The following is a 16,310-nucleotide window of genomic DNA, read 5'->3' as shown; positions in this document are numbered from 1 at the left end:
AGTGACAATCATTTGGATTCTGAATCCATTTTAATAATAAAATAGATGGCAACTGTGCTCTACTTCTGTTTTGACTTGTTTATTATTTGATGTACCAAACCTTTTTTTAAGATTTATTTCATTTTTTATTTTTTTTTAAGATTTATTTATTTTTTATTAGAAAGGCAGATTTACAGAGAGAACAAGAGACAGAGGTCTTCCATCCGCTGGTTCACTCCCAAAATGGCTGCGACAGAGCTGAACTGATCCGAAGCCAAGAGCCAGGAGCTTCTTCCGGGTCTCTCACGTGGGTGCAGGGTCCCAAGGACTTGGGCCATCCTCCACTGCTTTCCCAGGCCATAAGCAGGGAGCTGGATTGGAAATGGGGCTCCCAGGACAGGAACCGGTGCCCATATGGATGCCGATGCTTAAAGGTGGAGGGTTAACCTGTTAAACCATGTCTCCAGCACCTTGTTTCTATTTTTGAAAGGCAAAATTAGAGAGAGAGAGCGAGAGAGAGAGAGATCACCCATCCACTAGCTGACTCCCCAAATAGCTGTAACAGCTGAAGCAGGGCTGGTCCAAAGCTGGGAACCAGATGCTTCTTCTGGATTTCCCACATGGGTGCATGGGACCAAGTTCTTAAGCCATCCTCCTCTGCTTTCCTACACTGTAGGAGGGGGCACTGTAGGAAGTGGAGCTTCCCGGAACTTGAACTGGCACCCATATGAGATGCTGGTGCCACAGGAGGAGGCCTACAATATTACACCATGGCGCCAGCCCCTGCAGAAAAAAAAAATTTTTTTTCAAACAATTGTTTTTCTAAAAGGCAGAATGTCAGAGAGCAGGAAAGAGAAAAGAGATAAAGATATTTTTCCCCCCACTGGCTAACTCCCTAGAGATCACTACTGGGGTGCAGGTCAAAACTGGGATCCAGGAAATCAATATAGAACTTTCCTGTGGGTTGCGGGGACCCAAGAACTTGGTCTTCTGCTACTTTGCTAGGACAATTAATAGGGAGCAACATCAGAAGTAGAATTGAAGGGAGTCAAATCATTACTTCAGTGAGGGATGCCAGTACCCCAGCAGCAGCTTAAATAGCTGTGTCACAATACAAGTCCTTTCATGTGCTGAATTTTATTTGTTTAAGATTATGTCTTTGAAAGACAGAGTTACAGAGAAAAAGGCAGAGACAGAGATCTTCCATCCATTGATTCATTCCTCAGATTGTCACAACTGTTGGAAGCCAGCAATTTCATCTGGGTCTCCCATTGGGTGTCAGAGGCCCAAGTGCTTGGGCCATCTTTTGCTACTTTCCCAGATGCATTATCAGGGAGCTTGAGTCTTAAATCAGTATACTTACATGGGATGCCAGCGTTGAGGCAGAGAGGCTCCTTCTCTTTTTTCAGACTTGCTATTTTTCTCTTCTCAGACTTGAAGGTGAAGTAAATCCTAATTCCTCAGCCACAAACTACAAATCAGTGTCACTGCCATTAAGTTCGCCAAACCTCAAACTGAATCTCACTAGCCCTAAAAGGGGCCAAAAAAGAGAGGAAGGGTGGAAAGAAGTTGTAAGAAGGTAAGTAGAATTAATCCTATCTTTATAGCTTTAATAAACCAAGCAGGCTCTCTTACAAAATGATTACCTGATTGATTAATGACATTTTTCTTCATTGTCTTATTTTTAAAGATTGATTGGTTTATTTCGAAAAGATACATATTGGGTGTAGGGAGAACAGAGAGATCTTCTAGCTGCTGGCTTACTCCCCAGATGGTCACAACAGGCAGAGCTGAGCCAGGCCAAAGTCTTCCATATGGGTAACAGTAGCCCAAACACTTGGGCCATTTTCCCCTGCTGGGACAGGAACTGGTGCCCATATGGATCCCAGTACTTGCAAAGCAAGGATTTAATTATTGAGCCATCGTGCTGAGCCCAGAAATCAGCTTCTAAAATAATTTTCACTTTAATGTTTGAGAAATGCTTTTAAATTTTTATTGTAAGGAATAGATTTCATGTGTTTAATAGTTTGAGGGGTGTGTGTGTTTTTTAAGTAAAACATTGAGTATATTAAACACACTTGATTTCCGAAGTTCATATATCTGTTTTTTTTAGGTCAAAGAAGTTATCTGTTCCAGCCTCTGTAGTGTCCAGGATAATGGGAAGAGGAGGATGCAACATTACTGCGATACAAGATGTTACCGGAGCCCACATTGATGTGGATAAACAAAAAGATAAGAATGGCGAGAGGATGATCACAATAAGGTGATTATGAAAAATTCACTTCTGAGTTCTCAATCAGGAGTTCTATTTCATAAAAAGCACAATTTTCTTGAGTACAGTTAAGGGGATTTTTTGATACTGAAAGTTATCTGGATTTTTTTTTGGTCATGTTTTTGTTCTTATTTTTCTGCAGAGGTGGTACAGAATCAACAAGATATGCAGTTCAACTTATCAATGCACTTATTCAGGATCCTGCTAAGGAATTAGAAGACTTAATTCCTAAAAATCATATCAGAACACCTACCAGCACCAAATCCATTCATGCAAACTTCTCGTCTGGAGTAGGCACCACAGCAGCTTCTAGTAAAAATGCATTTCCCTTGGGTGCTCCAGCTCTTGTAACTTCACAAGCCACAACATTATCCACGTTCCAGCCCACTAATAAACTTAATAAGAATGTGGCAACTAATGTACGGTCCTCTTTCCCAGTTTCTCTGCCCTTAGCTTATCCCCACCCTCATTTTGCTTTGCTAGCTGCTCAAACTATGCAACAGATTCGACATCCACGCTTACCCATGGCCCAGTTTGGAGGAACCTTCTCACCTTCTGCAAACACTTGGGGACCATTCCCAGTGAGACCTGTCAATCCTGGCAACACAAACAGCTCCCCAAAGCATACTCCTACAAGCAACCGTCTACCTAACCAGAATGGGACTGTTTTGCCAACAGAGTCTCCTGGACTAACTACTGCTGCTTGTCCCATCACTGTCTCTTCTGTGGTTGCTGCCAGTCAGCAACTGTGTGTGACTAGTTCCCGGACTCCTTCATCAGTCAGAAAGCAGTTGTTTGCCTGTGTACCTAAGACAAGTCCTCCGGCAACAGCAGTTTCTTCTGTGACAAGCACTTGTAGTTCCCTGGCTTCTGTCTCCTCTACACCTGTCACAAGTGGGCAAGTTACAACCACGTTTTTGCCCACCAGTACCCCTCAAGCACCACTTTCTTCACAAAAAGTGGAGTCTTTCTCTACTGTGCCATCCCCCAAAGAGAAAGCATCTACACAGGACCAACCTACAGCAAATCTGTGTAGCCCATCTTCAACTGCGAATAGTTGCAGTAGCTCTGCCAGCAACACCACAGGAGCTCCAGAAACTCATCCACCCAGTAGTCCCACTTCTCCCTCCAGCACCACCCAGGAGGAGGCACAGCCGTCCAACGCATCTGATTTAAGCCCTGTATCAGTACCTTTTGCATCCAACTCAGAACCTGCTCCGCAGACTTTGACATCACCCAGAATGGTTTCTGCTGATAATCAGGACACCAATAATTTACCTCAGTTACCTATCCCAGCTCCTCGAGTTTCTCATCGAATGCAACCAAGAGGTTCTTTTTACTCAGTGGTACCAAATGCAGCCATCCACCAGGATTCCCCATCTATTTTTGTTACAAATCCAGTACCTTTAACACCACCTCAAGGCCCACCAGCTGCCGTGCAGCTGTCTTCAGCCGTGAACATTATGAATGGTTCTCAGATGCACATCAACCCAGCAAACAAGTCTTTACCTCCTACATTTGGCCCAGCCACACTTTTTAATCACTTCAGTAGTCTTTTTGATAACAGTCAGGTGCCAGCCAACCAGGGTTGGGGAGATGGTCCACTGTCGTCACGAGTTGCTGCAGATGCGTCATTCACTGTTCACTCAGCATTCCTGAGTAACTCTGTACTTGGACACTTAGAAAACGTGCATCCTGACAACTCCAAGGCACCTGGCTTCAGACCACCTTCCCAGCGAGTTTCTACTAGTCCTGTTGGTAAGTTGTTAATTACTGCTAGTGATTAACTTTGGGTTCTCACAGTCTGTTTTTATCTTCCAAGATAATACTCAGTTTGTGCTTAATATTACATGATCTGAAAGAAATGTTAACATGTCACAAGTAGTTAAAGATCCTTAATGATTACCGGCTGAATGAACAAAGGAAGTATGCATAGATAAGTCATTTAAGATAATGAGCTATTCTGTTTTCTAGGTGATGTTTCTCTTAATAACTGGGTTATGTCTCTGTCAGTTTGTTTTCTAGGAATTGGTGTCAAACAGTGTTATTTGACAGGATTCCAAATTTACAGACAAAAAATTATAATGATTGTGTTTCTTAGATTTAAAAAATTGAAATTCCAGGGGCCGGTGTTGTGGCACATTAGGTTAAATTGCTGATTGCAGTGCCAGAATACCATGTTGTAGCACTAGTTCAAGTCCTAATTGTTCCTTTTATCCAGTTTCCTGCTAAGGCACCTAGGAAGACAGCAGAAGATGGTCTGAGTACTTGGGCCCCTGTCACTCCTGTAGGAGACAGGGTTGGAATTCTTGGTCTCATTTCAACCAGGCTTAGCCCTAGCTTTTGTAACAAATTTGGAGAGTGAAGCTTCCATCAGATGGAAGATTTTATCCCTCTATTCCCCTCTTTTTCCTTCCCCTTTTTCCTTCCTTCCCCACTTCCTCTCCTTTTCCCTTTCTCTTGCTGCTTTTCAAATAAGTATTAAAAAAAAGAAAGAAAAGAAATGGAGTGCTGATACTGTAGCATAGTGGGAAAGCCACCTCCTGCAGTGCCAAAGTTCTATGTGGGCACCCATTTGAGTCACAACTGCTTCACTTTTTTTTTTTTAAGATTTATTGTTATTGAAAAGGCAGATCAGATTTATAGAGAGGAGGAGAGACACAAAGAAAGATCTCCTATCTGTTAGTTCACTCCCCAAGTGGCTATAATAGCTAGAGCTGAGCTAATCCGAAGGCAGGAGCCAGGATCCTCTTCTTGGTCTCCCATGCAGGTGCAGGGTCTCAAGGTTTTGGGCCATCCTCGACTGCCTTTCCAGGACACAAGCAGGGAGCTGGAATGGGAAGTGGAGCAGCTGGAACACAAACCAGTGCCCATATGGTATCCTAGCAGTTGCAAGGTGAGGATTTAACCACTAAGATATTGTGCCTGACTCTATAGGCTCTTACTTTAAAATAACCAACTTAGATTAAGCTATGATTCCTCAAAATTAGAAGTTATCTATTGAGGCATCATCAAAAAATGTACAGATGAATCGGAGACTGGTATTGAGTTGGAGATATTTGGAAAGCCACCATCAGAATGTATCAGCTAAATTTGAGTTGGATCTGTACCATTGTGAAGAACGAATTGGAAATGTGACTAACCCAGAATTAATCTAAGAAGCACTGTTGTCACTTAGCATTTCGTTATGGTAAGCTAGTAGAGGTCTTCAGGAGCCACAGAGTAGAAGAGCTCCTTGCCAGTGCCCCAGGCTGTGACTGAAACTATTTGTTCTTGATGTCCCTCTTGGAGCCCAGGATTAGAAAAACTCAGCCTAATTCCTTAGCTGGCTTCATGGAACATCCAATTTGGAAAAGCAGGTCACAGTCCTTAAAAAGCTGAACAGACCTCAGAATGGAATTACTGGATCATCTCTGTCTTATTAAGCAGATGAGAAATCGTCATTAAAAATAAAACTGTGTGATCCAGTAATTCCACTCCTAAGAATACTTACGAGAAGGCATGTCTACAGAAAATTGGTGTTCAAATGTTCACAGCAGTATTATCATAATAAAAAAATAGAAACAACTCAGTGTTCCACATCTGAACAAAATGTCACACCTGTATAAAGAATATTATCTTGGGCCCAGCGGTGTGGCCTAGCGGCTAAAGTCCTCACCTTGAACGTGCTGAGATCCCATATGGACGCTGGTTGTAATCCCGGCAGCTCCACTTCCCATCCAGCTCCCTGCCTGTGGCCTGGGAAAGCAGTTGAGGACAGCCCAAAGCTTTGGGGACCTTGCACCCATGTGGGATACCCGGAAGAAGTTCCTGGATCCTGGCTTCGGACCAGCATAGGATTGGCTGTTGCGCTCACTTGGGGAGTGAATCATCGGATGGAAGATCTTCCTCTCTGTCTCTCCTCCTCTCTGTATATCTGACTTTCTAATAAATAAATAAATCTTTTTAAAAAAAAATATTATCCTCACTTGACAATAAGAGAAAAGGTACAAATACATGTTCTAATATAAATGATGAACTTTGAAAACATTTGGCTAAGTGAAAGCACCCTAAAGCACTAGCCAAAGACCATTATTGATTCCGTTTATATGAAGTTTCCAGAATAGGCAAATCTGTACAGACATAGAGTAGATTAGGTTGTGGGGCTTGCAGTATGCAGAGTGGGGCAATAGATGTATGATGTACAGGTTTTCCTTTTAGGGCAATAAAAATATTCTAAAATGGGTTGTGCTGTTGAATGCAACTGAATGCATAACTTCAGATAATTGAAGAGCATTCTGTGTGAGTTAAACCTCAGTTGGGCCAATAACAAATACATTCACATGATATCTGTTTCATTTACTAAAAATGCCAGTCTGATTATCTTTATAAAAGACTGACAGAATTCACTATAAAAATAGTGACAAGAAGCTATTATAAAAATGATTTTTCCCTATGTAGTAGCACTTTGAAAGCCACATTGACACCATGGCTCAATGGCTAAATTCCTACCTTGCAAGCACCAGGATCCCATATGGGCACTGGCTCGTGTCCTGGCTGCTCTACTTCCTATCCAGCTCTGACCTGGTGGCCTGGGAAAGCAGTAAAGGATGGCCTAAAGTCTTGGCACCCTGCACCTACATGGGAGACCAAGAAGAGGATCCTCGCTCCTCTTCAGATGTGGCTTCAGATTGGCTCAGCTCAGGCTATTACAGCCACTTGGGGAGTGAATCATCAGATGGAAGATCTTTCTGTATCTCCTCCTCTCTGTATATCTGACTTCCCAATAAAAATAAATCTTAAAAAAAAAAGGAATAAGCAACTATGTTGGCATACTGGTATAGTTAACATAAATTTGGCATTAACCAAGCCCAGAGTGCCCGTCAGTTACTGGCTGCTTTCTCCCAGCAGTATAAAACTTGCTTAGGTATAAGGCAACCTAGGCAACTGCCTATAGCTCAGGCAAACTATTTGTTTTAATCATGAGGAAATCAAACTATTTGAAAATAAGACCTGCTTGAAAAGATTTGATAAATTTGTATTGATATTAACTATATTTTCCTGAAATGAGTACCTTATAATATCTTTCAAGAAGCTTGTTTCCTTTGTAGAATACTTTCTCCAGAGAACACAGTGGAATCGTGGTAGAGACTTTGATATAGTTTTCAACTATTTACATTTTGTTTTTGCACTAGAAATTGTGAAAATTAATCTTAGTGTTTTTCTCCTCTGTGAGGAAGCAGTCATTGTAAGAAACAATAATACCTTCTTTCAGAAGTGTCTATAGTTGTGTGATAAAAAGTTATATTTAGAGATTTTCCACAAAAGTGAACACAAATTTGTGATGGGTACCATTTCGTCATAGCATGCTCTCACATCATGGCTGTTTGAGTGAAAAGCTTCAAAATTTAGCTAGAGCATTACTGCAGGTGACTTCCATTTTTAACTATTTAGCTTGCTTTTCTATATTTAGTAGTGTTTGTTGGTATTGTGCATTGTAAGCAAAATTTTAAAAAATAGATTTAACCACCCATTCTTTTTGTTGTGATTTCCAAAAAGACACCAAATGTTTTCTTCTCTTTATAAGAAAATTAAATAAAGCAATGACTTTGTTTTAATTCCTTGGTTAATGGGATGTCTTGGACCTGTTTTGTTTCAGGGTTACCATCTATTGACCCATCAGGCAGCTCCCCATCTTCCTCTTCTGCTCCTCTGACAAGTTTCTCCGGTATACCAGGAACAAGGGTTTTCCTACCAGCGCCACCTCCTGTTGGGACTCCTAGTTTCAACAGACAACATTTTTCTCCCCATCCTTGGACAAGCGCCTCAAACTCATGTAGGAATCCTGGAGGAACTCATCCCAAAGAATCTTGAATAAGTTATTAAATGTTTGTTTCAGGGAATACTGTATTTTAGCAAGCTAAATGATTTGCAGAACCCCCCTCCCCCAAGGTTTGTATCATAGCATTAGTCATTTTTAGGATAGAAAACTTGAGAAAGAGTCAAGCTGGTCTTCCAAGCTAGAAATGCGTACATTTGGACTTGGACCTAAAGAGGTAATCTAGATAGTTTTACAAAAGGACCCTTTGCGAGCAGTGTTGAGAGAGAATTTCTGAAATCAGGAAAAAAGCTGGATTTATATGAATTACTGTTTGAAGTAATTGCTTATTTTTGCCTTTTATGAAACGATATTAGAAGTAGAAATATTCCTTTGTTCTGAGTTATTTTAATATTTAGAACAAATGAAGTATTTGGAATTGAACAGAATTTCATTTCTTTAAAATGAGTATCATAAGGTAGTCAGTAGTGTGGCTCTTTAACAAGGAACACCCCCCAAATTACCAGAGAGGAACTTTAAGAAGCAAAGCTGTGGATGCTTTACTCATGGTTACCCGTTCTTCCTTAGAGCAAAAAAGGTTTATATAAAGGAAAAAGAGAACTAACAAGCATAGAGAGCCACCAGATGTTTTTTTAATTCATTCTAGATATAGTGTAAACATTCCCACATTGTTAATTTTAAATATGATGATACATTGTTTTGAGAAAATTATTTAGAACTAGAGTGAGAGTAAATGTGGCTTTCTTCCTTTCTAGCTTTATTCAGTTTACGTGGGGGGAAAAAATGGGAGATAATTGTTTCTATACATTATAACAGAAACAGTATAAAATAATGATTGTAGAAATTACATATCTTCATTTGAATGATTATATCAAATGAAATTTTTCTTTACAGAATTATTATTATGGAGTAGAGCTTTACAACAAGGTTTCTCACACTCTTAGTTTTTATATGTAATAAAACAATAGAGAAATATTTTGCCACCAGGTGACTCTCCTATTCCATCTGTTTCTTCGGGATCATCTTCACCTCTTTCAGCCACTTCTGCTCCACCACCTTTGGGCCAAGCAAAAGCAGGCAGTGCAAGTCAGGATCGGAAGATACCGCCTCCCATTGGAACTGAGCGACTGGCACGGATTCGGCAAGGAGGTTCTGTGACACAAGCTCCTGTGGGGACCAGTTTTGTAGCTCCAGTTGGACACAGTGGAATCTGGTCGTTTGGTGTTAACGCCATGTCAGGTACAGTTACCTTATCCCCTCTCTGAAGGGATATCTCAAGTAAGTTGCAAGAGTTTGCTGTTAAAACTTTCTTTTAAAAACAAAAACAAAACTCAGTTCTGTGGTTAGCAGTCAGTCATGAAAGAATGGCTGTATCTTTGAGAGTTAGGTCCAATTTCAGAGTCTAGAGTTAATTAGAAATAAATGATGTGGGCACAGAGCCATGGCCTAGTAACTAAAGTTCTCCCCTTGCATCTGCCAGGATCCCATATGGGTGCTGGTTCTTTTTTCTTTTCTTTTTTTAATTGGAAAGGCAGATATACAGAAAGGAGGAGAGACAGAGGAAGATCTGCTGTCGATGATTCACTCCCCAAGCGGCCGCAACAGCTGGACCTGAGCCAAACAGACTTCAGAGGCCTCTTCTATGGCTCCCATGCGGGTGCAGGGTCCCTAGGCCTTGGGCTGTCTTCGACTGCTTTCCCAGGCCACAAGCAGGGAGCTGGATGGGAAGTGGAGCTGCCGGGATTAGAACCAGTGCCCATATGGGATCCTGGCACGTTCAAGGCGAGGACATGCTATCATGCCAGGCCTTGAGTGCTGGTTCTCATCCCAGCAGCCCCACTTCCCATCCAGCTCTCTGCTTGTGGCCTGGGAAAGCAGTCAAGGACAGCCCAATGCCTTGGGACCCTGTACTCTCGTGGGAGACCCGGAAGAGCTTCTGGCTCCTGGCTCATGTGTCCTGGCTTTGGACCTGTGCAGCACCAGCCATTGTGGTCACTTAGGGAGTGAATCATCGGACAGAATATATTTCTCTCTGTCTCTCCTCCTCTCTATGTATATCTAACTTTGCAATAAAAATAATTAAATATTTTTAAAAAAAGAAATAAATGATGCAAACAAGCTACTTTTTCCTCTTAATAAGCTTGCTAACTCATTAGACTTTTTTTTTCTCTAGCAAAACTGTGGCTTTTGTGCTGTTTTCTCTAGAAGATTTGTTTTTATAAAATTTGGTTAGAAAAAGAATAAAGTAATATTTTATTGTTTTGTCCAAATATTAAGGCCTGTTTTCAATTATTTTTTTCCAGAAGGCTTATCAGGTTGGTCGCAGTCTATGATAGGAAACCATCCAATGCATCAACAACTATCAGACCCAAGCACATTCTCTCAGCATCAACCATTGGAGAGAGATGAATCTGGAATGGTAGCCCCCTCTAATATTTTTCATCAACCAATGCCAGGTGGTTTTGTGGATTTTTCCAAAGTGAGTTGACAAGATTTATTGTAATTCATTTGACACTTTGCTGGTCTTTGTAGTTACATGTTAAGGAACAGTTCATATTGAAATAATATTCCCTTTTCCATTACTACCAAATATTTTGCTCACTTTCAAGGAGATAGCATGGTTCATATTAGTTTGTTCACACATTATCCTATAGAAGTTTTTATCCTTTTAATATATTTGAGGGACTTAAGTTTTACTGCTTTGTATTCTGTTGCCACAACTTTGAAGAAAGCCTCTGCCTCCCTGAAAAGCTTGTTGTGTCCTGTCCAATATTTTCTTGTCTTTTTTGATAGCTTCTTGGCTGCTGTAACGCCAGACTATGGCTGCAAGCTGTCCCCTTTTGCTCTTAGAAAAACTTATTAGTGAAATTAAAATGTGGGAAAGTTGGGGGTATTACATAATTTAATACTGGATTTAGTTGCAGTTTTACGTTTTTTCCCTTTCTCTTCTTGTTTAAGTGTTGGAAATGCATATAAACAACTGGGGTCTCTCGTCACTGTTCCATGCTATACTTTAGGATTCTTTTGAGTTCTCTGAATTAAGGGAAGGTTAAAGAATCTGTTATAGAAATCATTATTTAAAGTTACTTCAAAGTTAAAATCTTTTTCTGCTGTTTTAGGGTTTGCCAATTTCCATGTATGGAGGCGCTATAATACCTTCTCATCAGCTTGCTGATGTTCCAGGAGGCCCACTGTTTAATGGGCTTCACAACCCAGATCCTGCTTGGAATCCTATGATAAAAGTTATCCAAAATTCAGCTGATTGCACTGATGCCCAACAGGTAAAACAGATTTAACGCTCTTATTACTTTTTTTTTCAAATTTATCATATAATTCTTTTAATTATTCAATTCAAAATGTTTAAAGTCATGACTGAACTCCTTGATATAAAGTTTTTTTCAATCTCACAATGATGCTACCAAGCATTTATTTCATATGTTTGTATTCTTTCCAGGCAGAAACAGTGAATTGCCGTTGCATATATTTATTCATTTTGTAAATGTCTAAAGAATCCTAATTAGAAATTCCAATTTTTCCTCCCCCTTTTCAGATTTGGCCTGGCACATGGGCACCTCATGTTGGAAACATGCATCTCAAATATGTCAACTAAGTTATAAGAATAAAGGTCTTTACTCTTTAGCATTGTTTGAGAAATCCTATGACCTTGGAAGAACTCTGGGGATTTTTTTTTCTTAATGTGCCTAATTAAGATATTTTTCCTTGAGGCTTTAGCGATGAAACATTACTGCCCATTGTATAAGAACAGACTGATTTCCTATCCACCTGATTATGTTCTGTGGTTAGTTTAGCCATTTTCTTTTTTCTTTCTTTTTTTTTTTTCAGTTTAGCCATTTTCAACTTAAGATCAGATGAATTTAGTGCTTTTGACTAAACATACTGTGTGCACTTGTATGCAGAAGAAGAATTAGATGATTACATGTTTCAGCCTTTTAGGGTGGTAAATACATGTATAATTGTTTACATACTTAAAAGGAAAACGTTGAGTAAATTTATTGTCTTAGAGTGGCTCTATCTAATGTAGCCTGTATCAATGTGAAATACTGACCAGAATCTTCAATAAAAAGATGAACAGTGTTTAGAAGTGGGGTGTGATCCTTTCAGTGGTCATGAAGATAACTACCCAATCCACATTCATACACAACCAGATTATTAAAACTGTATTTGCAACAGGTTTCTTACATTTTACACTTTTACAGTCCATTCTTAGAACTGCTTTGAAAAAGCACTTCTTTTTTAATATTTATTTTTATTGGAAAGGCAGATATAAAGAGAGGAGGTGAGGTAGGAAGATCTTCCGTCTGTTGATTCACTCCACAAGTTGCCACAACAGCTGGAGCTGAGCCAATCTGAAGCCAGGAACCAGGAGCCTCCTCTGAGTGTCCCACGCAGGCACAGGGTCCCAAGGGTTCGGGCCATCCTCAGCTGCTTTCCCAGGCCACAAGCAGGGTGCTGGATGGGAACCAGGGCTGCCAGGGTTAGAACTGGTGCCCATATGGGATCCTGGGTTGCACTTTTAAAACTAGTTTTCTGTTCTGTGTTAAACAGTCCTCATTCCCTTCAATATCGTGTTACATGTTAGATAGTTGCAAGCCTTGGCATTTTGTCTTTTTTTTAAAAAAAAATTTTTTTTGAAGGCACAATTATATAGAGAAGTAGAGACCGAGAGAGATTGTCCATCTGCTGGTTCACTCCCCAAATGGCTGCAACGGCAGAGCTTAGCCAGTCTGAAGCCAGGAGCCTCATCTAGGTCTGCCATGTAGGTGCAGGGGCCAAAGGACTTGGGCCATTCTCCTCTGTTTTCCCAGGCTGTAAGTGAGGAGCTGGAGATACGATTTAGTACTCATTGGGATGCCAACACTGCAGTGAGAGGCTTAGCCTACCACACCTCAATGCAGGCCCTTGAATTATGTCTGTTTTATCTGTGTATCTATCTGTTTATTTATTTTTGCTATCTTGGTTTTTTGGAATTATATCTTAATATATCAGTTAGGTCACTGATAGTTTTCACTATCTGTGAATCATAAGTATGTCAATCAGAACAGGTGGATTCAATCAGTAGACACTGAACAAACTTGGGGGCCACCCAGATCATCAAATTCCAGTTTGTTTTTGTGTTTCCTGAGTTTCATTTATCTGAAATATTTATTTGCTTATAGGTATTTTATTTGAAGGACATAAAGGGGGGATGACTTTTGTTGGTCTGCTGTATTATTGAATCAGCTGAATGTTTACAACTGTGTGACTAATTCTGGGCATAGTTCCATGGCTCCAGTTTTGTGGAGACAATATGTTCAGCAAACTAAACACAGGAACACTGAAATGGTTGTGGTGGCCAAATCATAGGCTATGCCAAGAATCTGATGCAATAGAAAAGAAAATTAACCCACTGAGAAGTACATTCATCAGTTCGTTCATGAACAAGAAAATATTTGGAGTTGATTAAAAAGCAAAGGAGAATATACAGAAAAAGGGTAGTACCTATAGGAAGAACTGTACAGATAGCACTTTTGAACTGTCATACCAACAGGAATTCTTAATTCTTCTCTCTGGAGCCTAAAGACAGATTAGACCCACTGTGCTTGTTTCTTGTTAGACATAATCTGATTTTTGGCCTTCCATTATCAGCTTAATGTATGAGACAGCTTCCTGAAGTTCAATTCTTACTTCCTATTTTTATTAGATTTAAAAGAAGGTATCACTGCTGTTAAAGCTGTTCCTTTGCTGCAGTTGATAGCCTTATCAGGCTGTCTCAAGCGGTCCTCTGACCTTGATTTGGTGATGGGGAGGGGACAGAAGACCCCTGGAATCAGGGACATAATCTTGCTGTTTCCACTTACTGTTAATGACAATTTAAAAATTCACCTAAAATTAGCAAAATAAATAGAACTACTCTTAGTGAAATATATAATAATGAGGGATAAAATGAAATGAATGAATTCAGTTACTTGTATGTTTTGTCTGAAATGTTTAATATATTTGAATTGTCTGGAGGAGCCTGTATGTCTCTGTACCTTGAGATAAATTTTACCTCGGGTCAGGAACTAGACCACATAAAGAAAAAGGCAATTATGAGAAACCCAAGGGAATTAGCAAGAAACAGTTGTGCAATTGGAGGTGGTTCTTTAGGATATATTACTCTTTCCTCTTACCAGCACTGCCTTCTTTCTCTATATTTGGATCTCAGTAGCCTCCTCCCAATCCCATTTCTCCTGGTATAATCTCTTCTTCCTCTGCCTGACTCTCCTGGCATTACTGTTATTGCTATTTTACCAAACTGAATGTTGGATAAAACCTAGCTCAGGTAAGAATTTGGTTATTTTCAAGGTACACAAGGGATATGAGGGAGGTAGCATGGGTGCAAGAGTCAGAAGCCTCCATCTGCTTTCATGTCTAAAACTGGCACCTGCATGATCTTACCTAGACAAATAATCTCATGTCTGTGTCCTGCACTCTATCTGAAAAATGAAAATGAACCTAACTCAAAATGGAGTCTTTTAGTTCTAACATAGGTTTTCTTCTCATGAACAAGAATACCAAAGTTAGAAATACTGGTAACCATGAGAATGTTTTTGCAGAGCAGAGGTTGAGAGCCCTTATTTCTCACATGGAATCCAAAGGGGAGAGTACTGACTGAGACTTTAGTGAAGGCAGAAAACCTTTCACAATCCACAGGGAGCCCTGCTCAGTTCATTAAGAAACATCCTGCTAAGGCACAATAAACCTCATGAGTTATAGTTCTTTCCAGAACAAAACTATTACATCAAGGTTTCTGGACCGTTACTTCCAGTGCTGTTCAATATAATACAAATCCATCAATGACAGAATTATTGATGTTTTAAGACCCTTTAAACCTGTTGTGGCTACAGTGTGCTGACTTGCCCTTTTATAGGCCAGTCTGCTTCCTTCAGTCCCTGCTCTCAAAGGGGAAATTTCGTCACCTCAGCTAACGAGACCGAAGAAGAGAGTTGGACAGCCAGTGGTGGCTTCTCCTAACCAGAGGTAAGAAATCTCAGGACTTGGAACTCTGGTTCCCATCTGTTGTGTAGGTTCTGGCCAAATCTTTCTCCCAACCTCATGAATAGTGCACAAAGGGAGCATTCTCAGTTTTGAGCTAGCTTGTAGAAGGGTAAATATTATAACCATTTTATGGTTTGAAGCCAAACAGAAGAGTACTTAGTATAGGTAGTTCTGTCTCACTGTTGAAGACCTTTGGACTCGATTGTAAACCCAGGAAAAAGCAAATAAACCTGGAGGAACTACTCCTGAACATGCTGTTCTAACTAGCAAGATGCATTGCTACCAGAAAGTGCGCCTGGTTTGACTTTCTTCCCAGTGGACCCTGCCCTGGGGTGAGAAGTTCTGATAATGGCCCATTTTCTTTCTCACTTCACTGGTTGTCTCTTTTTTGTAATTACCTGCCACCTCCTGTGTTGTTTTAATGGTATCAAATGTGAACTGAAAAGCAGCTGTTCTGATAGCAAAGACCTATATTTCCTTACAGGATTAATCACAGCTCTGAAAAAAGTAGGGCCTGGCTATAAGTCTGGGTTTTTTGGATAATTAGTGTTGCCCCCTCTCGTTTAAATTCTTAGTCCTTCATCCTGCTTTCATGGATAAACCTTTCTCTCTAAAGCCAACTAATTATTCTGTAGTTTCTCATTCCTGACCTACACATAATTTCTCAAGAAAAGTCAGCTGTAGGCATTAGTTTTTATTGTAGTAACTGCTGTTATTTGTAGTAGAGATTAGTAAAAGGGAAATCTCATTCCAACATTGATCCTTCTTGAAAATCGTTGGCACTTCTCTCCTAGTCCTAGGTCTGGCTGTTATTCTCTTGATAAGTCCTTTCTTCACAGACCCTTGGACAAATGTCAGTGTGCCCTGGTAATCTCATCCGGCATTCTGGGACTTCACACTGCTCAAATCTGGAGCACTAGCCCAAAGTTTCCCTCTGAACTTCATACCAGTAGCTCTACTTCCTTCCTGTCACCCTGGACATTACACCAATACTCATTCCCCACTTTTAGATATGCCCCTCTTATTTTCCCCTTCTTTCTTATTTTCTTATTTATTAAATGGTATACCAGCAAAAATAAATAAAAATAAAAATAAATAGTATACCAGCTGCTAGGACTCTGGCACCCTTCACCTCACCTCACCCTTAATTAGCGACCTTATTCTTCTCTGTTCCCACAGTTCTTTCTCCCACCTGGTTTCACT

General features: G+C 40.3%; 1 protein-coding gene across 10 annotated transcripts in view; it reads left to right on the top strand.

Annotated features, from left to right (window-relative positions):
* The window catches only part of LOC121151269 (ankyrin repeat and KH domain-containing protein 1), a 108,066-nt gene that overhangs the window by 87,775 nt on the left and 3,981 nt on the right, over nucleotides 1-16,310 (top strand). For 4 of the 10 annotated variants that reach the window (XM_040973269.1, XM_040972741.1, XM_040973357.1 and 1 more), the window contains 8 exons: nucleotides 1,412-1,558; nucleotides 2,093-2,242; nucleotides 2,394-4,009; nucleotides 7,890-8,066; nucleotides 9,057-9,308; nucleotides 10,373-10,548; nucleotides 11,189-11,350; nucleotides 14,980-15,089. In XM_040973269.1, coding sequence (XP_040829203.1) covers nucleotides 1,412-1,558; nucleotides 2,093-2,242; nucleotides 2,394-4,009; nucleotides 7,890-8,066; nucleotides 9,057-9,308; nucleotides 10,373-10,548; nucleotides 11,189-11,350; nucleotides 14,980-15,089 — 2,790 coding nt within the window. Of the gene's footprint in view, nucleotides 1-1,411; nucleotides 1,559-2,092; nucleotides 2,243-2,393; nucleotides 4,010-7,889; nucleotides 8,067-9,056; nucleotides 9,309-10,372; nucleotides 10,549-11,188; nucleotides 11,351-11,619; nucleotides 12,169-14,979; nucleotides 15,090-16,310 lie in introns of those variants that run through there. The other 6 variants (XM_040972682.1, XM_040972822.1, XM_040973184.1 and 3 more) reach the window with 6 other exon arrangements.

The sequence above is a fragment of the Ochotona curzoniae genome, unplaced genomic scaffold (genome assembly GCF_017591425.1).
Source record: "Ochotona curzoniae isolate NIBS_2020 unplaced genomic scaffold, NIBS_Ocur_1.0 contig_1, whole genome shotgun sequence".
NCBI lineage: Eukaryota > Metazoa > Chordata > Mammalia > Lagomorpha > Ochotonidae > Ochotona > Ochotona curzoniae.
The sequence above is the reverse complement of the archived record's forward strand: the minus strand, read 5'-3'. Positions and strand labels throughout refer to the sequence as shown.